The sequence below is a fragment of the Myotis brandtii genome, unplaced genomic scaffold (assembly GCF_000412655.1).
Source record: "Myotis brandtii unplaced genomic scaffold, ASM41265v1 scaffold266, whole genome shotgun sequence".
Classification (NCBI taxonomy): domain Eukaryota; kingdom Metazoa; phylum Chordata; class Mammalia; order Chiroptera; family Vespertilionidae; genus Myotis; species Myotis brandtii.
Genome location: NW_005360124.1, coordinates 8,932,418 through 8,955,107, shown reverse-complemented (window position 1 = coordinate 8,955,107; position 22,690 = coordinate 8,932,418). Strand labels below are relative to the sequence as shown.

At 38.7% G+C, this 22,690-nt stretch overlaps 1 protein-coding gene across 2 annotated transcripts in view; it reads left to right on the top strand.

The window, feature by feature from the left end:
- RORB (RAR-related orphan receptor B) overlaps window positions 1-22,690 on the top strand; it is a 176,823-nt gene that overhangs the window by 103,568 nt on the left and 50,565 nt on the right. The window contains exons 1-2 of one of the 2 annotated variants that reach the window (XM_014541277.1): window positions 6,667-6,785; window positions 18,905-18,990. In XM_014541277.1, coding sequence (XP_014396763.1) covers window positions 6,746-6,785; window positions 18,905-18,990 — 126 coding nt within the window. In that variant the 5' untranslated portion in view covers window positions 6,667-6,745. Of the gene's footprint in view, window positions 1-6,666; window positions 6,786-18,904; window positions 18,991-22,690 lie in introns of those variants that run through there. The other variant, XM_005868308.2, reaches the window with a different exon arrangement.

Sequence of the window (22,690 nt, the reverse complement as noted above, 5' to 3'; positions counted from 1 at the left end):
CTTGTGGGTTTCGAATCTACTCGATTACATGCACCTGATCAAACTTTGTTTACTTGCTGCACCTCCTGCAGCCCATATCACTCAGCCACATGGGATCACAGGTTCATAGCATAAGGTCAAGCTTAGAACTATAGTCTTTGGCTATAATTGTGCTGGGAGGGCTTTGCCCTCCAAGCTAGGACTTACACGTGGCTTTGGCACGAGAGGACTGTGCCCTCTCATTAGTCCGAGGCTTGAACCTGTCCGAACACTGTAGCCGCTCCCCACAGAATCTATTTTACATGATACTGGGAAGTTACTCTTGTTAATTTTCTTACAATTTAAAACCTGTGTTAGAAGGAAGCTTTAGGAATGTGTTAGTAAATAAGCAACCAGGACTCAAGATTTCTGCCCTTTGAATTTTGGTTATACTACGAATGTCAACCAGTAAGAATATTACTAGTCTCTTTGCTTTCCATTTTATTGTTGATATTACTTTCCCTTGAGAGGAAAATAAGTAGGAGCACTGTTGGGTAAAATGTTTGGAAATGTAAATGGTTTTTATAATATGGATTTGTACCAAAGTTTAAATATTTGCAAGCCCAGTCACCACAATAATTTAGCTAGTGATTAAAGCAATAATCACTACTCTATACGGCATAAAAATTAAGCTGCTAAAGTTTCTTAGATGGATTGTACAAGGTAAGTGTCCTCCAGGGTACATTTAGAAATATTTGGAAACATTTTTAGTTGTCACAGTTAGTGGATAGAAGCCAAAGATGTTTACAATTTTGCTGATGAGCAATAGCATAAATGATGCATTTACAAAAACACCAATACATTAACCCATCCCTTAATTAACCCATTACTATAAATAATAAAATATGTTTAGTTTTGACAACATTAATATATTTAATTTTACCAAGTACCCTTCAGAAACCCAATTTTTCAAATGCAATTTTGACAGGATAAAATGTTATTGTGACTAGAGAAACCCTTTTCATGGCTTACTTGTCAATGTAGATGAATTATGCCATTCAAAGTCTATATTCATGAAGACAGGGACTATGCCCACCTTTGTTTCCTACTATGCTCTCATCAACTATGACTGTAAAGGAATTAAATCTTTACTGAGTGCCTTCTGTGTACCAGGATATTGGCTTATAAGCTTTCACGTGTATAATATAATTTTTATAACACATACATGAAATAGTAATTATTTTTCCTGCTTGACAAAGGAGGAAACAGTGGTTCTGAGAGGTTGTCACTTCCTAAAGGCGCACGGCTAGAAAAGGGTGGAAGCAGAACTCTGTTCTGATTCTGACATGCCCTTGATCTTCTCCAACACCAGCTGTAGACCCTAAGATGTACTAGTATGTGAGAATTTAATTATTCTGATTTATTACTCAAAGAAGAAATTGATGAATGGATACAGAACTTTTTTGTAAAGACTTTAAGAGTTATCCCATGGGTGTGGAATCAATATAAGACTAACATCTATCTATCTATCTATCTATCTATCTATCTATCATCCATCAAGGAGAGCTAGCATTTACTGAATGTCTTAATCATTGATTGGGTGACTTATAACTAACAAAAAATGTATTTCTCATCGTTCCGGAGGCTGGAAGTCCAATATCAATAATGGCAAAGTTGGAAAATGCTGTTTTAGAACCTACATTTTGGTATTTCTCTGTACCTTTCTACTATTAAGTTGGGGCAAAATCATGGAAATAATGAATTCAATATCTGGTATTACTGATGATTAATTCTTTTTTAAAAAAATATACTTTATTGATTTTCTACAGAGAGGAAGGGAGAGGGATAGAGAGTGAGAAACATCGATCAGCCGCCTCCTGCACATTCCCCACTGGGCATGTGCCTGCAACCAAGGCACATGCCCCTGACCAGAATCGAACCCGGGACCCTTGAGTCTGCAGGCCGACGCTCTATCCACTAAGCCAAACCAGTTAGGGCTGATGATTAATTCTTATCTGCATTTAATCTCACACCTCTTTTTCCTGGTAATACTGATTTTAATATATAACAAAAGTATATTATTCTGTACTTCAGAATTATTTTGTCTTTTGTAAAATAAAAATCCCTGGTCTTCCAAAAATTCTTACTGAATTGGCCTATGTATATCTCTTGGGAATCAGATATTTTAAAATCTTGCTTTAAATTCTTCAATACTTCTATCATGTAGGTATTCTTATGGCCATTCTACAAATAATGAAACAGAGGCATCAGTAGGTTAAATAATGTGTCCAGAAGACCAGACGACCGGTATGTGAGAGCTGCAAATTAACTGTAGCTTCTCCTGATTGGAAAGCCCATGCTGTAAACCTGTGGCTGTGAAACATGAGTGATGAGTGCATCAGAGCCAACTGGAGGGTGAAAATGTAGACTGTTGGACACCCCCCCCCATACACACACACATATACATGCACCCACATCAGTTTCTGATTCAGAAGGCCTTGGGTGGGGCTGGATATTTGCATTCCTAACAAGCTCCCAGGTGATGCTGCTGATCCAGCTATTCTGGGGAACCAGACTTTGAGAACCACTGTGCTAACCTGGGACAGTTTCCTATAAATTCAAGCTATCTCTCGTTTAAGACACTTCTTGAAGAAGCTTCATCTTTCATTTACCCCCAAATCTTAGGAGGCTTTCTAAAAGAACTTTTTGTCCCACTAGCTTAATGTATTGTAATACCAGGGACAGTCTAAATACTATGTTGGTGTGACAAGTGTTTAATTGCCACTACCTACAGTGGAATGGGGTCAAGGGAGAGCTATCAACTCCCCCTTGCCTCTAATGATAATACTCCCAACCAGAGAAAAAGAAATCTCCCTACTGGACAGAGAAAAGACCTAAACCATGGGACAAGAGTCCAAAGTGGCAATTAAATGCCAAACAAAGGGAGTAAAGAGAAAGCTTGTTAGTTGATGAAGGGAAAATGGGAGCTCAAGAGAAGTTTTTTGTTTCAACCTCCTTGTTCCTATACTAAGAACCAGTTATGAGTAAATAAAGAGCAAAGGGGGGCAAGAGCTTTTTTTCTTAACCTTCTCTCATCTCCACTAAGTAGCAGCAAGCAATAAGCCTACATGTCCCAAAGATGAGCTTTCAGAGTGAAATGCAAGTGGAAGGAAATGGCGGAAGTGGTGATGGAACTTATCTGTGGTCCCCAGAGCTGCAGTCATTCAGCAGGTACATCATCACCCACTGATCGACTCCATACACGTTATTGACTCTCTATGCTAGACACTGGGAGACACACAAGGAGATGATTTTATCCCTAAGGAGCTTACAGTCAAGGTGAAAGGTAAGCATATAAAGAGGATTAATGAAGAACACCAAGACCGATGAATGGTGGGACATAGGAGCCCAGGGTAACTACTGCAGATGGAGTGTTCAGGGGATGCTTTTCAGACTTGGTAGGAGTTGAACTAGGTTTTCAAAAATTGGTCAGATGTGGGAAGTTGGAGCACAGTGGAGTGAGGCCTTCAGGAGGGCCAAGGAGAACAGAAAAGTGAAAAAAGGTAGAGAAGTAAGGAATTGGGGGCAGAAGGTAGATGGCTGCCTTGGGCCCTGGATCACAGGGTGAGTGCCTGCGGACAGAGCTGACCCAGGCTGTGAAAAGCCAGGCCCAGGAGGAGATTAGGTTTATCTTGCGAATCATGGAGAGGGGGCTGAAAAGTTTTGAGAAGGAAAGTGATATGATAAAACTCTAACTCTAGAGAAATCCCAACCATTTCTTCATTCTTTCCTAACTATAGGCCCCATATATAGGCTGGGTCCCAGCCCCAAGCATGTGCTCCTACCTCCAACCCTGCCCTTTGTTCCCAGGAGAATGAGCATGCTCTGGGCATCAAGATGCCAATGAGTCTGTCTTGATGTCCTTGGTACCCACTTCCTTTGGCCAGAGCAGGAGCTGGATATGTTTCAAGGCTTAGGAAGCATGAGGAGATATAACTTTCTAATCCTGAGATTTGGCTTCCAGCACCCTATGACTGGTGCCTATAAATTTAATGCTTTACTGTGCCGTGCCGGCACAGCCATGGGTGAACCTGAGAGGTGAAGGATTTAGAAAAGACAGACGAGAGAAGAAAGCTGCGTCTGGGTGAGACGCTACCCTCTCTGATGGAGAGACAGCGCCACAGCCTGCAAGCCGAGTCTTTATTTTATAGCCAGATTCCAGGAGGTAAAGTAAGGGCGTGGTCAAGAAGTTTACAACGTTCTCGGAGTTTCGAATCTTCTCAATTACATGCACCTGATCAAGCTTTGTTTACTTGCTGCACCTCCCGCAGCCTATATCACTCAGCCACGTGGGACCACAGGTTCGGACCATAAGGTCAAGCTTACAACTATAGTCTTTGGCTATAATTGTGCTGGGAGAGATTTGCCCTCCAAGCTGGGACTTGCACGTGGCTTTGCCACGAGAGGACCGTGCCCTCTCATTAGTCCGAGGCTTGAACCTGTCCGAACACTGTAGCCGCTCTCCACACCTCACAAGTTAGTATAAAATACCCTTTAAAGAGTTCACAGAGAATACTTCTGTCTCCTTATTTAAACTATAACACATGAAACATCTGCTATCCCCCAAACCTGTTTACTTTCTGACAAAGGATAGTTTTTAAATGATTTTCCTGCTCTTCATTACCAAAAAGTCTTCTAAAAATATTATTTCCAGCCGTTGTGGCTTAAGGGTTGAGCATCGACCCAAGAACCAAGAGGTTACTGGTTCTATTCTCAGTCAGGGCACATGCCCAGTTTGCAGGCTCGATCCCCAGTAGGGAGCATACAGGAGGCAGCCAATCAATGATTCTCTCCCATCATTGATGTTTCTATTTCTCTCTCCTCTCCCTTCCTCTCTATCTAAAAATCTTTAAAAAAAATATTTAAGGAAAATATATATTATTTCTAGTATTATAAAGAAAACACAATTATAATAGAAGAATTTAAATAGGTTTAAATTTATAGGTTTTTAATACACATGGACTGTGAGCTCCATAATACTTATTTCTCAGTGTCTGGTACAAATAATACTTATTATTAATTTATTAATTAATTGTATTAACTGAATAAACAAAGTCAACAGCCAAACTGCATGTTTTCATAAGCAAAGGTAGGTGCAGATTTATTTTTAAGTAGACTTCCAATTTGTACTAGGCTCTGTGCTAAGGATTTTCACATTTACTCCTCACACAACTCTAGTGGATAGGTGTCATGATCTTATTTTAGAGATATACAACCTGAGGCACAGAAAATGTTAAGTAGCTTACCCAAGAATTCAAAACCAAATGCTCTAATTCAAAGTCCAAGGTTTTTTCCTCAAGTTTTTCCCAAATGTATCTATCACAGCAAACACCTATGCTTATTACTATAGCTTTCCAGGCCCCTCCTCAAAGCACTCTGATTCAGTAGTTGGTGGGGGCAGGAACCTATACATTTAACACATGTCCCTGGTGGTTCTGAGAAACATTCGGGGGGCCTTCAATCCTGGTTGCCCATTAGAATTACTTTGGAAATGTTTCAAATTCCAAATCAATGGGAGGTAAGAGAGAAATCTCTGGCCATCAATATTTTTAAATTCTCCAGATTATTTCAATGGGCATCCATTGGGCTCAGCTCTACCATGTTGACAATCACACTTAATGAATTTACTCAGCCTCCCCTAACCACTTCTCCACCCCTTGCGTTTGTGTCCAAGGAAAAGTAGTTCTACTCCATGTGAACCAGGGAAAAGCAAAGATGTTTAAGGGAGAGAGGAACAGAAGGGAGAAACCATTTGTGACAAGAAACCATTTGTGACAAGGGATTAGTGAATAGAAAAGGAGAGCTGCCGAAGGTGGTAGAGAGGTGAGGGGTAAAGAGAAAGGTTTGAGATTTATCCTTGAAACAATTGAGTAACTCTAAGCAAAAGTTAAATAAAGCTGATATTCATGTGAGCATTTTGCTCTCACAGAAAGGTCATGCACTTTCCTATGGCAGTCAAAGCCATTTTTATATATTTATCCTTCTTAGTGACAGGAGTTCAGGATCAGAAATTTCAGTCCATGTGTCTTGATCATTCTTATTTTATAAGTGTGAGCACTAAGGCATGCTGGGAGAATGAAATCGCCTTAGACCTCAAGGTTGGGGCCAAGTGGCCCACTTAGCATGAAGTCCAAACCGGTTCCCAGGCTTTGTTGTCACTGCAGCTATAAGGGATGCACACTTTCTTTGACTTTAAAATACTAGTGTGCATAGACAACTTTGATCCAATATTTGGGAGGACAGATACTTTTATGTAATCCCTCACCTGGACCTCAATAGAGGGTCCAAAATAAATGGAGCAAGCTAATCCTGAAAGAAATTTATGTTATTTATTTATAATCACAGATGAATGTCACCTGGCATATGCCTATTCCAATGGATGAAAATAAAAAAAAGAATTTCAGTGCAGAAATTATAGGTGTCTATACAGTTCGGGGGGAGGGGTGATGTTTTTCAACTGCTGATTGCGATTTAGCAAACTCTGCATTCTTCGTGAATAAGTAGTACCAAAAAGAAAAACCAGTCTCTCCCTCCGCCTTGCTTGCCTGGGCAGCCCTTCACCCTTACTTAATGAAATGGAACAGTTGATGCCTTTAACTCCTCTTTCATTTAATCTCATTAATGCAGTCTGTTGGGATTCTAGTTGTGAGGTAACATAGGAGCAGTCGTCAGACCTCTAGTGAAAAGTGCAATATTTTTCAGTTAGGTTTTTAATTGCAACATCAAAATGTGTGAGAACGAGCTAAAGTCTAAAGCTGACGCCACTGGTGAGTTTTACATTTTCTTCTCTCTGTGACACGTAGCTGTATGTATGAATTGTTCTCCAGGCAAGACAGTAAGCATGTATAAGCTCTCAGTGAAATAAATTAATGGCTAGGTGTGGGAACAATAAAATCTTTTTCTGACTCGAGAATGTACATAATAAAAAGTCGCTCAGGCTTTATTTTATACTGGAGAACATATTTATATATAAATATTATTCTATCCAGAAGTGAATTACTGAATGTGTAAGATTTGAGGCTGAATTTAAATAGTCATCTGCCACATTACCATAACCTTGCAGTTAACAGTACGAACAACCTCGTCACAATTTTGCAGCTTGATTTTAGTCATTGGCATTGCTATCATTTCAACGTTTCTAACTTTTTTAAAAATTCAGGTTATAAATATATTATACCAAACACTTAATCTTATGTAAGGAATCTATTTTCAAAAGAAGTCTGTTTCGTTGAGTGATAATTAATGATGAGATGAATTATGTTTGTGCATTTTTTCTCTTAAATTTTTTTGGTGTAAGTGCACAGTTCCTCAAACACACATTGTTTCATAACATAGGCAGGCTCTGAGCATTTGTTTTAAAGTGGCAATAAATCATGCTGCATTATTTATTGCCATTTTTTGCTAATACTACATAGCAATGAACATTTGATAATATTAAGATATGAATTGATATATAATTATTTCTTTCAAATAACATAAAACTTACAATTGTTCAAAAAGAGTTACTAATCAAACTAAAGCTTCTTCAAATATTATATAAACTTAGGATTACATCTTTCCACAATGCTTAAAGCTTCCTAGTGCTAGTATTTTTAGAAAAGAATAGGTATTGTTTCAATGCAATTATACTCTGGCTTCAAAATATATGAATATAAAGATTTTATTAGTGAGATAAGTGATTACCAGGAGGTTGCAGTTCTGACATCAAGGGAATCTTCAAACAACTATTTATCCTTACAACTGACAGATTATTGTTGCTATTGTTGTTCAGAAATTAATAACACTGGACATATTAACGTCTATGTACTTAATCCTCTTTGGGCTTGAATTACAATTAGCAGAGGCTGACAGGTGAACATAAATGTTCTTGTCTCCAATGACTTGGTGATAAGGGGAAAAAACAACCTTTTCCTTCTCTTGTAAAATTACATAAAACACAGCGTTTGATTTTAGGAATTTATCTGTATACACACACACACACACACACACACACACACACACACACACACAACTCATTTTTGAAGTGAGCTGTATGAATAAACGTGTCTTTACATTTTGCAAAGAGAAGCAGGTATTTTGCTTTCCTCTTAAATTTTAGGGGAATTAAAGAAATACTCTAAATTAAAGCTACAGCTTTTTAAAAATATATTTTTATTGATTTCAGAGAGGAAGGGAGATGGCGAGAGAGAGAGAGAGAGAGAGAGAGAGAGAGAGAGAGAGAGAGAGAGAGAGAGAGAAACATCAATGATGAGAGAAAATTATTGGTTGGCTGCCTCCTTGCACACCCCCCAGTGGGGATTGAGCCCCAACCCAGGCATGTGCCCTTGACCTGAATCGAACCTAGGACCCTTCAGTGTGCAGGCTGATGCTCTATCCACTGAGCCAAACAGGCTAGGGCAAAGCTACAGCTTTTTTTAAGTTACTACAGTAGAATATTTGGTGCTATGGGTAGCAATTTCTGGTTTTCACCAGTCTTTTTCCTCTATTATTATTTTTCCCCAAATAAATATCTCTGCTGCTTTAGAAGTATTTCAAACCTCTAAAGCAGTGGTTCCCAACCTTTTTTTGGCCATGCCCCACCTAAGCATGTCTAAAATCCTGGTGCCTCCCCCTCTCCCTGCGACATATAATTCTTAATATTCAAAAAGTGAACTCCTATTCACATACTTGCTCTAAACAAGCTTCCAAAGAATATGGCATCCATGAAAGAGAAAAATAAAAGAACAAAAGGACAGTTGAAGTACTGAGGAAGAAATCACTAAGGAATTGTTTAAAACATAATAATAATAATAATATGAAGTGATATGAAAAAATAATAAATAACGTTTCAAAACATATAATAGAGAACTGAAATGCATAAATATGTCACAATATATGAGGCCGGTAGGACCATAAGAAATACAAAATCACTGTTAACAATTCATTCTCAGATTGCCCCCTTAAGAATCAAATTGCCCCCCTGTGGGGCCTGTGCCCCACACTGGGAACCACTGCTCTGAAGAAACAACAAAAAGCAAACACAAAATGCACATTTTCTCCTACCAATTTAGGCCACCTGCATCCAAATGCCTCTGGTAGAAAGTAATGTATAGGAAACACAGCTAGCAAGGACCACCACAAACATCTCCATGCGAATGTTATTATAAAGTATCAAACGATGACTATGAATTGTCTGCTTATAGAAAAAAAATGTTCAAAGGGAGCAGACTTGCTAAAACGGAATTGAAAATCACAGTATCTATTCTTACTACTTGGTCATCGTGCTCCTACTACTCCTTCACCAGCTTACATAAACGCTGAATAAAGCTGTTAGGGATTACGTGCAGCATGCTGGATCTGATGAGCTCAAAAATAAGATAGCTCGGGTCCTATAATATTTAGGATTATGCTGTTAATCTCTTTAGGGGAAGTGTGCAGTATCAGCAGAACAGGCACTTCAGACTTCCAGGGAGCCATGCACTCCTAATCCCACATTTGTCCGGTGGCGAAAACCATTGCCTGCATTGATAGGTTGGTGTTGTTTAGCATAGGGTGACATTATAAGAGGAAGCTTCTAGAGTGACATCTTAAAATTATCATTTTACCCCTAAAATAATTGCTGGTGCTGTGTTCAGATGAGAATACTTTTCTTTAAAATGCTATATGTCCCTGTTTTTGGAAAAAGGCCATCTTATGTAAGGATGAACTAAATCCAAATATCCCTTCCTCCAACCTCTGAACTCATTCTTGTCTTTAAAGATGAAGTACAAATTAAGATGGTCTCTTCAGTCTTATCATTTCTTTGTATTTCAAGATTCAATGCTGAAGCAATGGCGGCTGAATTACAAGTTTGGCAATTCACAGAATCATTGAGCAGAGTTCTATATATCCACCCACCCTCACACATACAATTTCCCCTGTTATTAATATCTTGCATTAGTGTGACATACTTGTTATAATTAATGAACCAGTACTAATACATTATTTTTAACTATAATTCATAGTTTACATTAAGGTTCATTCTTTGTGTGGTACCTTATCAGAAATTCATAGACATGTATCCATAATTGCACTGTTGTGCAGATTAGTTGCATTACCCTAACAATTCTCTGTGTTTTACCTATTTCTCCCACCTCCCTCCCTGGAACCTATGGCAACCATTAATTTTTTTTCACTGTCTTTAAAGTTTTGCCTTTTCCAAAATTTCATACAGTTGGAATCACATATAGCTTGTTTAGACTTGCAGCAGGCATATGAAGTTCCTCCATGTCTCTTCATGGCTTGATAGCTCATTTCTTTTTATCACTGAATACTATTTCATTGTCTGGATGTATCCCTGGTAGTTTATCCACTCACCTATTGAAGGATACTTACTTTTTCAAAGTTTGGGGCAATTATGAATGAAGTTGCCATAAACACATTCCTTTTGCTCTGCATCCTCGCCAGCATTTGGTATTGTCAGGTTTTGGGTGTGTTGTGTTGTTTTTTGGTTTTGTTTTTTTTATTTTAGTCATTCTAAGAAGTATGCAGTGGCATTGCATTGTTGTTGTTTTTAATTCTCTAATGATATACAGTGTTGAGCATCATTTCATAGGCTGATATGCCATCCACATCTTCTTTGGTAAGGTAACTGTTTTGATTTTTTACCATTTTTTTTAATTTAAAGAGCTCTTTGAATATTTTGGTTACAAGTCTTTTATCAGATGTGTTTTACAATATTTTATCCTACTCTGTGACTTGTTTCTTCATTCTCTTCATGCAATTTGATTCTTAACATAAAACGGCTGTATTTTTTCATCTCCTGAAAAGAGGCTTTTTGAATTTTCCTCAAGGGCATGAACTCTGCCTGGTCACTCTGAATCACCCGTGTGACCTGGTGTGTGGAGTCCCATCCCTGCTGTCCTTCAGTGGAAATGGTGCTGTGGCAACATGAGCTTCCTGTGGAAGGTTTCAGCTACATGGAGATGAGAGAAAGAGGCTCAGAAACAAACTAAGGAGAGACAGGGTTTTCACTGAAGCAAAATACTTGCTGTTTCCTTCCTTTTATAACTGGAAAAAATAGCTATCAAGTAGAGTACATGTCTTCTATTGTATATAAAGCTCTCTTTACAGAGAGTTGAGTTTTGGGCAGACACCCTGAGAGTTAAATTGTAGAATGTCTTCCCTTTCTCTCCTCCAGATCTTCTCAAACTTTACTATGTACATGCATCATGGAGACACTGTTACAATGAAGATTCTGATTCTGTTGGTCTAGGGTAGGACCTAAGTGCCTGCATATCTATCAAGCCCAAATAATGCCCGTGCTGCGGTCAGGAACCACACTTTGAGACAAGCATTGTAACAGATGAGAGTATCGGCATGACGACTCCTCAACTCTGTGTTAACTAAGCTGCCCCCAGGAGGTGGGGCAGCTTTCCAAATATTTCCAGAATTAACATGAATAGCTGAAATGAGTTCATTTCTGTTTCAAATATTGCTTGACCTCCTTACCTCCACCAAAAGGAGACTTGGTGCAATTCAATTTTTAAAATAGAAAAACTATTTTTAAACATCTTTTCAAGAGAGGCTTTTTTGCACTAAGCATCCAGAGAGTGAGTTAGTGGCCACAATTCCAAGAGTGGTCCGTAGAAGAGGGAGGACCGCCACACTGTCTCAGAACGTGAAGATGTAGGCACAGCTGACAATCGTTAAATCTGCAAAGGAAACTGGGTACACTGGGTGTTCATCACAGTCATGCAAGATGTTTCTGGGAATAGACTGGCTTCTCTTTCTTCTGCCTGGTCAATTAATGACCAGAGTTTTTTGTAAGTAATCCTTCAATTGTCTTACTGCCTTTTGAACAAAACCGAAATGCCTAAAAAACAATAGCAGAAACTATTTTTCTAGACTCCTGTGAAGTTTTTAATTTCCCCTAGTGCCAGAGAAATTAAAAATTCCTTCAGTTCTCACTTAGGGTAGCTAAAGCTGAATTACCTAGGCATCACAGAACAGTTGTTCTCAAACTCCAGTGCTGTCCTGGGGACCTTGTTAAACAGCAAATTCTGAGTCGATTGGTCTTGACTAAGTCTTTTAAAAATATATATATTTTTATTGATTTCAGAGAGGAAGGGAGAGGGAGAGAGAGAGAGAAACATCGATGATGAAAGAGAATAATTAATCGGCTGCCTCCTGCATGCCCCACTCTGGGGATCGAGCCTGCAACACCGGCATGTGCCCTGACCGGGAATGGAGCCGTGACCTCCTGGTTCATAGGTCGACACTCAACCATTGAGCCACACCAGCCGGGCTTGAATAAGGCTTGATGGTCTGCATTTCTTACATGCTTCCATGCCAGGGCCATTGTCTCCGGACCACACTGTGAGTGGTCACAGAAGACATTCATTGCTTTCAATCTGAAGGATGGCAGGCTTTACACACACATTATCACATTAGAATTAAAACTTTGACAGGACAAGAGGCATTTAATGGGAATTAATTCATAAATTATGAGTTTAAAACCACTATGATTCATAAAAGTGATTTGCTTTGTTTCCGAAGGAGATATTTAACTTGTTATCAGTAATTGCCTCTAATGATAATCCTAATCACTGTCATTGTTCCTTGTGGGTTATATTCTCTGTTATTTAAGTCTTCTGGGGAGTGAGAGTAGGCAAGCACTTCAGGGGTAAATCTTCTTGTGGAAAAGACAAATCAACTCTCTTCATGATAATCCTACAAATTATGCCTTTGAAAAAGTCATTTTTGCCATCACCATACGATAGTAATTTTTTTCTGATTCTAGTTTCCAATGATACATAGGTTAGGAAATTATTGTAAAAACAAATGTTACTTTTAGGTCATTTAGGAGCTATCTACTGAATGGACTAGAGAGCTCATACAGACCACCACCCAGAATATTACAGAGAAGAGTGTGAGAAGAAAGGGAGACCCCAAATGCTGATAAATGCGAGGGCATTCTAGTAGGAATTAGAGTGCACTGAATTTCATGAGCCATGTTTGGTATTTAAGCAGGAAGCTGGGATTAAGATGTTGTGTGCCTGATGAGATATACGACCCAACAACAGGAATCTTTTACAATCACCATATATTATGATTTAAGGGCTAAGCTCAAAGACTTACTTTTTCCTGAGGGTTTCATTTTCCCACACCTCCATCCCATTCCAGTCTTAGGGTTATTTTCTAATAAATCAAAGTTACAGCGGAACCAGATCTTAGGAATACTGACTTCACTCTTTAGGTTTGCTGTCATGTGACAGCGGAAGGTTTTATACCTGATAGAGGTAGACACTTATCAGTCTGCCAGCGAGAAAAAGAAAGAGTACAGACAGTGATTTTAACTTGGATTTGCCACAAATGATAAATGAGATGCAATTTGAGTAGAAGAGATGCAACTTGGGCTACTGAGACCATCTGCAAAAGGATTTTCAACCAAAATAGTCATCTTTATTGGAGTTTTTGTATGTGTAAATTGTGCTTTACTCAGACATTAAGAGTTTTTCCTTCACTATCTGCTTTTAGCACAACTGTAAAATTCTCAAACAGAAACTGAGAGGCAAACCCAGTGTTCTGGAATGGGAGTTCTTATAGACTGGGCAGATGCTTCTTATTCTCCTTAAAGAAAAAAAAAGGGGGGGTAGAAAACAGAAGATGCCACAAGTATAGCCCCAAACCAAAGGTCAGGAAACAGAACAAATTACTAGTCACTCCTAAGTATTTTCAGATTCTAGCCTTGTACCAGGTTTTATTTCTTTACAGATGGTTTACATGCTACGGAGAATTCCTACTTTGTGCCCAGCCAGCACAGCCATGGGTGAGCCTGAGAGGGGGCGGTGAAGTATTTAGAAAAGACAGACAAGAGAATAAAGCTGGGCGCTGGGTGGGACGCTGCCCTCTCTGATGGAGAGACAGCGCCACAGCCTGCGAGGAGTCTTTATTTTATAGCCGAATTCCATGAAGCAAAGTAAGGTCCTGGTCAAGATGTTTACAACATTCTCGTGGGTTTCAAATCTACTCAATTACATGCACCTGAACTCTATCAAGCCCACACCACAAAGCCACGTGGGACCACAGGTTCGGACCAAGGTCAAGCTTACAACTATAGCCTGTGGCTATAATTGTGCTGGGACTTACACGTGTCTTTGCCACGAGAGGATTGTGCCCTCTCATTAGTCCCAGGCTTGAACCTGTCCAAACGCTGTCGCCGCTCTCCACACTACTTAATAACTTGTTTCAATGGATATTCAATGGGGCCTTATCATATCATATCAGAATCACCTAGGGGCCTATTCCAAAGTATGCATCCACCCCAACCTCAAGATTCTGATTTTTCTCTCCGCACCTCATATATGGAAAATCAGTGTTGCTTAAAGCCTCTTTTATAAAAGGAAGTATGTCAAATTTCTTGGTTGTACTAAAAGAAAAACAATTTTAGGACCACTGCTTTAAAGAGTTATAAAAATTCTCTTTTGGGCTCCATGGAAAATATAACAAAGAAATTAACCTGGACCCTGTCCTCAGTGGACTTGGAATGCCCAGAACATAAAAATGGCCAGGTTGAGTTGTAAGAGATGGAATGGTAGGACCTGAGAGTCACAAGAGCACACACAGTAAAATATTTTCACCAGCCAGAAAGTATCCGAACAGCCCATTCTTACTACCATTCCTGATGGTTGCTTTTAAAAGTTAAGGTATTTGTATGCATATGCCTAACACGTGGACACAGATAATAGGGTGGTGAAGGCTTGGGATGGGGGTGGAGGTGGATTAGAAGAGGTCAATGGGGGTAAGAGGGACAAATGTAATACTTTCAACAATAAAGATTTTTTTAATGACAAAGAAATGTTAAGGTAATTTTATGGATTATAGTGATACATTTTCTAGTTAACTCAATAGTTTAGATTGGTTAATCTAACTTAATACCTGTCTTCACAGGCAGGGGGATCTAAGGGAGCAGAAGGAAAGATATGTACATGATAAGCAGAAAGGATTCAACACATGGTGGCTTTGTTGGATGGGAAGGGGCTCTGAGCAAGGACAGACCCTGCCATCTTCAAACAAGAGACAAATTTTGACTACTCTGTAACTATTACATAACTCTGCCACACTAAAGGTATTAAATTATTTATAGTTCAAAAATGGTTCTAATATAAGGTAAACCATGAAATAAATTTAAGTATATCATGACTTTCTTTGACATTGTAAGAATATCATTTCCAAAAACTGTATCTGATTGCTTTTATAAACAAAAAATTAACTGGTGAATAAGCTTTTAAGTAGAGTCTCCACAAAGTATTACCAACAGAAAAATATAAGTGAGAGGAAGAAAAAAGAAATGAAGAAAGATGAGCATATCTCTGTGCCCAGCCGGCACAGCCATGGGTGAGCCTGAGAGGGGGCGGTGAAGGACTTAGAAAAGACAGACAAGAGAATAAAGCTGGGCCCTGGGTGGGACGCTGCCCTCTCTGATGGAGAGACAGCACCACAGCCTGCACGCTGAGTCTTTATTTTATAGCCAGATTCCACAAGGCAAAGTAAGGGCGTGGTCAAGATGTTTACAACATTCTCGTGGGTTTCGAATCTACTCAATTACATGCACCTGATCAAGCTTTGTTTACTTGCTGCACCTCCCACTCAGACACTGGGGCTACAGGTTCGGACCATAAGGTCAAGCTTACAACTATAGCCTTTGGCTTTGCCACGAGAGGATCGTGCCCTCTCATTAGTCCCAGACTTGAACCTGTCCAAATGCTATAGCCGCTCTCCACATAGCTCAAGCCATCTCTCAGAGCATTTCAGCTCCTCTATGTTTGTCAGAGAACGCTATTTTTTAATTATCCATGAATCAAGCAAAAGTATGAAAGTTGAACTCTCTCCTCAGTTTCCTTATCACACCATCATTGCAACAGGTGATGAGGTCCAAGCCAGCAAATCCTCCCTAGATGCTCAGTTTGAAACCATGACAGATAGCATGTCAGCAGATCTGTATGCACTGCAAGGCAATTGTACTGGAGACTACGGCCGGTATAGTGGCGAGACATTTAGAAATGGCAAACATTGGAGCAATCACATGACCTGTTGTCTTAATCAGTGTCTGAAATGCTGTCTTGAAGATGTGCTTTATAAAATATGTAGTAAAGCCCAGCTGGTGTGGCCCAGTGGTTGAGCGTCAACCTAAGAACCAGGAGATCACAGTTCAATTCAGGTCAGGGCACATGCCTGGGTTTTGGGCTTGATCCCCAGGATGGGGTGTGCAGGAGGCAGCCTATCAATGTTTCTATCTCTCTGTCCTTCTCCATTCCTCTCACTCTAAAATCAATTTTAAAAACATATAAAGAATACACAGTATGAATGATCAAGTTGTGGCTCAGAAGCAGTTTATTTTAAATGAGAGAAAAGGATTAGTGACTTTAATTATTTATCTTCATCTATAATAGACCTCAGATTATCTATTCTGCCATAATTAGTAAAAGTGGTCATAGGTTTTCCAAACCGTTGATCCCTTCCTACACACAGCAACACACACATACCCTCTTAAGTGGCTTCTTTCTCTTTAAAAATACTGTTCTAATGTTTATGGTTCTTCAGGATTACATGTTGAGCTAAGATTATAAATATGTATAAATATGCAGATGCTCTATCAAATCATTTCTTATCCCATTTGTATTTCCGAAGTTGTGTAAGATAACCTTTGTGGCTTTCAAAAACATCTTCTCACATCCCAGGGGGCAAATTACCTCTATTTTCATTTCCTTTAGAGTTAGATCATTTTATAATTAAGAACTTATTGAAGCAGATTCTCCCCACGTGTAAGTTACTCCCTGGGGAGTAATTTATGCAAAGAGCCCCTCTAACTTAATATCATATAAGCCTAACAACTGTACAATGGATACCTGGGATTCTTAGTCAATTTTGTAATAATTGTAAGGAATTTACTGTTCCAGAGGTTATCACTTTAAAAAATAGTATAAATAACATATTTTTATTAATTTGGTATTTTTAATAAAATAAGATTTTTAATAAAGGAATAATGGTGTGGCTTATATTTCTTGTCCAAAAGCATTAAAAATACCAGTTAACAATGATGATGATGATGAAGAAGACTGACATTATGTAACTCTGCTACTTACAAGGCACTTCTACATACAATATCTCATTTAATCCTCACAAATCAATGAAGTTTGTCAGCTGAGCTTTATAAAACAGAAAACAAGATCAGAGATTTTATCTTTGCCATGGCCTCCATCATTAACAGATTAGGGACTGGAATCAAGGAGAACAGAACAGAGTAGAATGACATAAAATCTCTCATTTTTTCCACATCACTAAATCTTGAAAACAAATACTAGTTCATGTAACCTGAAAGCTAAAAGAAAAGAAGCTAATAAAATAGTTTAATAAGTATTTTAGTCGACTTTGTCTCTTCTGATGTTTTTATCAATATCTCTATGGTTGGTGCTCCTGGGATAATATAGGAATTCAAAATTGTATTCATATTTTATCTTTGTGGGAGGTCGAGAAAGGGTTACTGAATGAAGTATCAGGAAAACTGGCTAATTTCTGGTTGCCATCTTCCAAGTCAACTCAAGGGCATCATTGGTCACCTTGATCCTCAGTTTTCTCACAGAACATAACACTGAATTTTTTGCTTATAAAGATGATTTTGTTGTAGAATTTACCAGGCGACCAGAAAATATACAAGGAGTACTCGGAGATTTAGGAAAAACCCTTTATCTAAAGCAGCGCTGCTGGCTCAGGGCATTCGAAGATCCAAAGCCTGAACAGTGAATACAATGAGATCACCCCTTATATATTCCTAAGTTTCTTTGTTTCCTATCCGTTTCCTAACTACCGGGCTTTTTTTGGTGGGCTTTCACAGCCCTTCCTGAGTCAGTTAGAATGGGGAAGTTAGATTGTATCTAAATGCCTGGCCTGGGTGACGCCAGCGAACCCCCCCCCGCCCCCCACCTCCGGCCAAGCTGCCAAATTCCCGGCCCGTGGCCCCTGCAAACTGGGAACACCCAGGAAAACAGACTATTGCCTAAGGAAGAGGCATTGACTTAATTATAAGCTAACAAGAATGTGCATTAGGTCTATATTCCTCCTCAATTTAAACTTACTATGAAATAATTGCTAAAAAAAAGTAAAGTGTTATCATTTTTAAGGTGGAACAATAAGGTAAAGAGGTTTATGTCTTGCTTGCATTTATTTTGTATATTTAAAGGTCAGAAATTGTAGAAAAGCATCCACATGGCACATTTATATACAAAGCATTTTGAAGCATATTTTGCATATTTTAATTTGGGTGTAGGAAAAGAAAATCTTCCTAGTGTGTATATTGTATCTTATATAAACAACATTTATTGTATTAGTAGACATATAGAGTATGCTCAGTAAATATTTGACTGATTTATCATCAGCATTTTCACAAGTAAACATTCAGCCACATAATATATAATAAAGTCACCATCATCCCCTCCAGTTTTGCTTTATTTACCTATTTTAAGAAATATTGAAATCAGGCAATGTGATAGCTCTTCTTAACTTAATGTTTGAAGTGGCAAAATAAGAAAACCAAAGCCTCAGGTCTCAGGGATTTTTGACTCACATTATTTCAAGGTCAAGTTTATAAAGGAGAAAATGATGAAGGCAAGAGTTTACAAAACGTCTGGTTTCTGGTTATATTTTTTAGTTTGAGAAAAAGAAAGCAACTAAGATGGCCCCCCTTTCAATCAGAAGGGGCTTAGGGAGGCCATTCCAATAGTAGTAGATGACCCCACACCACACCCCTACTCCCACCCTGGTGTCTTCAAGCACCAAGATTGTGGCAGGGAGGGGAGGAGAAGAAGGTAGGAGAGTGAAAGTAAGAAGACAACTCTGTGAGCTCAAAATATCTGTTTTCCCCTTTCAGCACAAATTGAAGTGATACCATGCAAAATTTGTGGCGATAAGTCCTCCGGGATCCACTACGGAGTCATCACGTGTGAAGGCTGCAAGGTATGGGGCCCTAACACAGCACTGCCCACAGCATCCATGTTTGCCTCAGGCATCTGTGTACCTCAGGATGCATGTGGTGACACCGTTTTTAAAGAAGGCTGCTATAGCATTCGTGTGCCTGCTGCTGACATTCGGGAATTCTTGTTTGATGTGTGGGTGGGTGGGTTTTCCATGCCTTTGCCTCTCACCTTTTTGCTGTTGTCTAACTGGTCAGCAGATGTTTAAAAACAGATTGTTATGTAAAAGCTTGAATTATTCACATTCACAGAGATATAAATGCTGATTCTTCCTTTTTTTATCAGTATTATCTCCAGTAAACTCCGGGGCATTTATTACTATATGAAGAAACTAAAGGTTAAAATAAAAATTATAAACTAATGGGCCAACATTTATTTACCTGCTTGAGTAAGAAGTCAAAGGAAGAGTTGCAATACGCATATGGCCATCCTTTATTCTCACATTCCAGAAAATGTTAAAAAAACAAAACCAAACCTGGAAGCATGAAATGTTAGATGTAAACCAGATAGTCTCTAAATTAATTAAAAAGCGTCTGCCCAACCTCCTCATTTTTCAATGAAGTCCTGAGGTATAAACAAGATTATGTCATTTGACCAATGTCACTGATCTGGTTAGCGAGAGAACATGGCCAACAACATGGGTGTTTTCATTCTTGGTTCAATGTTCCCCTCCAGGACAGATTCACCATTGCTTCCAAAACAAATGAATGCGTATGGACAAGTTGCTTTTAAAATACAAAGCTGAGAGAGAGAGAGAGAGAAAGAGAGAGAGAGAGAGAGAGAAAGTTGGTGGGTATAGTGGTTAACATAGACCTAATCTGAAATAAGAGAAATTTGAAACTTAACAGCAAGTTTGTTGACTTAATCTTTAGAAGGAAAGAAAGAGTGAGAGACTACATATCAAGGGGGAAATAAAAGCAGTTCTACAACTAATTTCAAAGGGCAACGTGGAACCAGAACAAATAAAATGCAGCTGTAGTCTGGTAGGGAAAAGAGATATGCTGGCAAAGTTACTGATAAAAGCAATTATATTTTTGATAAAAAATGCAAGAGAGTAAATCATTAATTTAAGGTTGGTTCTTAGAACCAACCTTAATCTTGAGAGACTTTCAAATATAAATAAAACAAAACTGTATCTGTCAAGTAGTAGTATGAAAAAATGGCAATGTCTTATCATAGTCTCAAAAAAACAAACAACAAAAAACACACACCATGATTCCTGGAATTGAAACTGGAGGGAAGGAAAAAAAGAAATATATGAAAATAAAATTGGGGAGGGATGCAGAGAGGGAAAAATAACATTGACATAAGAACATATTAACATGCTGACCTGCTTTCAAAGTGATTTGAACATATTTGAACATCATGAGATGTGCTTTTCATTCTTCTGCAGACCCACAATTAAGAACTGCATATTAGCCTGGCTGGCATGGCTCAGTGGTTGAGCGTTGACCTATGAATGAGGAGGTCACAGTTCGATTCCCAGTCAGGGCACATGCCAAGGTTGCAGGCTCAATCCCTAGTAGGGGGCATGCAGGAGGCAGCTGATTGGTGATTCTGTCTTATCATTGACATTTCTATTCTCTCTCCCCCTCCCTTCCTCTCTGAAATCAATAAAAATATTTTTTTTTAAAAAAAAATAACTGCATGTTATCCACTTTCATGCAATTTTTTCAACTCATCATAAAGAACAATAAGGCAAAAGTACAAATCAGCAATTTTTTACCTTCCCAGAATGTTATTACTACTGTTGGGCAGGTAGATAGTTTTCTTCATAAATGCTAATAATTTTGGAATCAGAACACTCTCCAGTGAAAGCTGGTCTACTTTACATAGTACACACACACACACACACACACACACACACACACGCACGCTTTTTAGACTAGTTTCAAAGCAGAGATGTATTGTGTTTCATTGCATAAGTTCTATTGGAAAATATCTGATATCAAAATATGAGGATATGTTCATGTTAGGGAGTAAAACATTTGAGACAGTAATTCCCAAAAGATTTAACTACTGAACAAATATATTCCAACAGGTCAATAGCCAGGGACTATTTGTTTAAGCTCCTGTCATTTCTTCTGTTTAAAGGAGGAATCCATAATCAAAGAAACTAAGTTGCTATTCTGAAGCACACACTGAGGTTTTAGTCAAAATGACATTGTACACCACACTGGGTTTTTTGAATTCCATGCAAAAACTCACACTTGTAAATATGCTACATTTTTCTCCAAACAGAAAACTCAAGAAATTCTTTTTAGAACAAGATGTCAGTGTCAGCACATCTAGTAGCAACCTCTGAGTTTTCATTATACTGTTTTCCAGTCAACATAAACAACCCATTTTAAATAACATCAAGTCAGCTTGTGCACTTATTCGAATTTCTATTCAATAAAATTTGAAACAGAATTTCTGTTTCATGCCAAAAAAAACCCTCATTTACAATAATGAGCAACAGATACATAAGTAATGCCTCACAATTAATGTCAAACTGGCCTTAAATTAGGCTTGTAGCTATGACTTCAGAAGGGTCTTTTCTGCCCATTCATTTGTTAAGTAAGTGGCACTAGAGAGTATCCAAAAATTTAAAACTGCCCAATTCTTCCCTAAATCGTAAATTCCAAGGTACCTTTAGTCAGTTCCGATGGGCTGAGGTTATGCTTTCTGACAGCTTTCGTGGTATATGAAATACATCATTTCAATCCCTGGGGGCTTGTTGGTTATGATCTCCATTTTAAGGGGCATGAATTCATTAGAACTGGACAATCAGATACCGCTCTGCCACCATTGGTCCATTAAATAAATAATACACATGTATTTGTGGGGATGAAACTAGTCTTTGTTGTTGAAAGGCTTGGGGGTAACACCACAAAACCAGCTGGCCTGCTCTCTCTATGAAGATACTGGGCCACGCATCCATTTCTGAGGTTTTTCACAAGGCCCGCCAACCTCTCCTTACAGTGCCATGCCGGGCCATATGGGAGCCTGAAACAAAGGATAGTCACTAATCTTGATCCTGTCTTTATTCAGACAGTTGGAAGTTTTTTGCATTAGCGTTGATTTTTAACATATTGTGTTAATATATTAGTTATCTTGTTTACCAAGTCTTTGGGTGATCCTTACATTTTGGGGCCAAGGGAATTGCCTCATGAGCCTCACCATAGTCCCAGCCCCACCGCATCTCCTGTTGACAGTTGAGGAAACACAGACCCTTTTTGGCAGAAGTCAGGGGACCTATTCCAGGCCCCTCAGCAAGATGGGTATTGGGTTTACCACCTGGAACTTCTCTAGCTTTCCTCTTGCAAGAGATATTACTGTGGGTTATCTTTTCCTAGAATTTCTCCTGGTAAATCTGTAGACTACCACTTTGTTGCACTTTGCTCTTTGGCTATATTGCAATTCAAGAGTAAAGAGTGATTAGGGAAACTGATTAAATAGGTGAATGATACTTTCGTATTTCTGGAGAAAATGTTTATTTCCTGGTAGAGTGTTCTATAAGAGAACTAAGGTGAGTAGTATCCAAAAAGTAAAGAATTAATAAACTCAGGTTTATTCAGGAGGGCAATGGATGGTCCATGGCAGTTCATTGTGTACCAGAAGGAATCAAACTCATTTACATAAAAACTTCCTACATCAGTATTGCCTGAGGCCAAGCAGAGACCATTAATTCAGCTTTTACT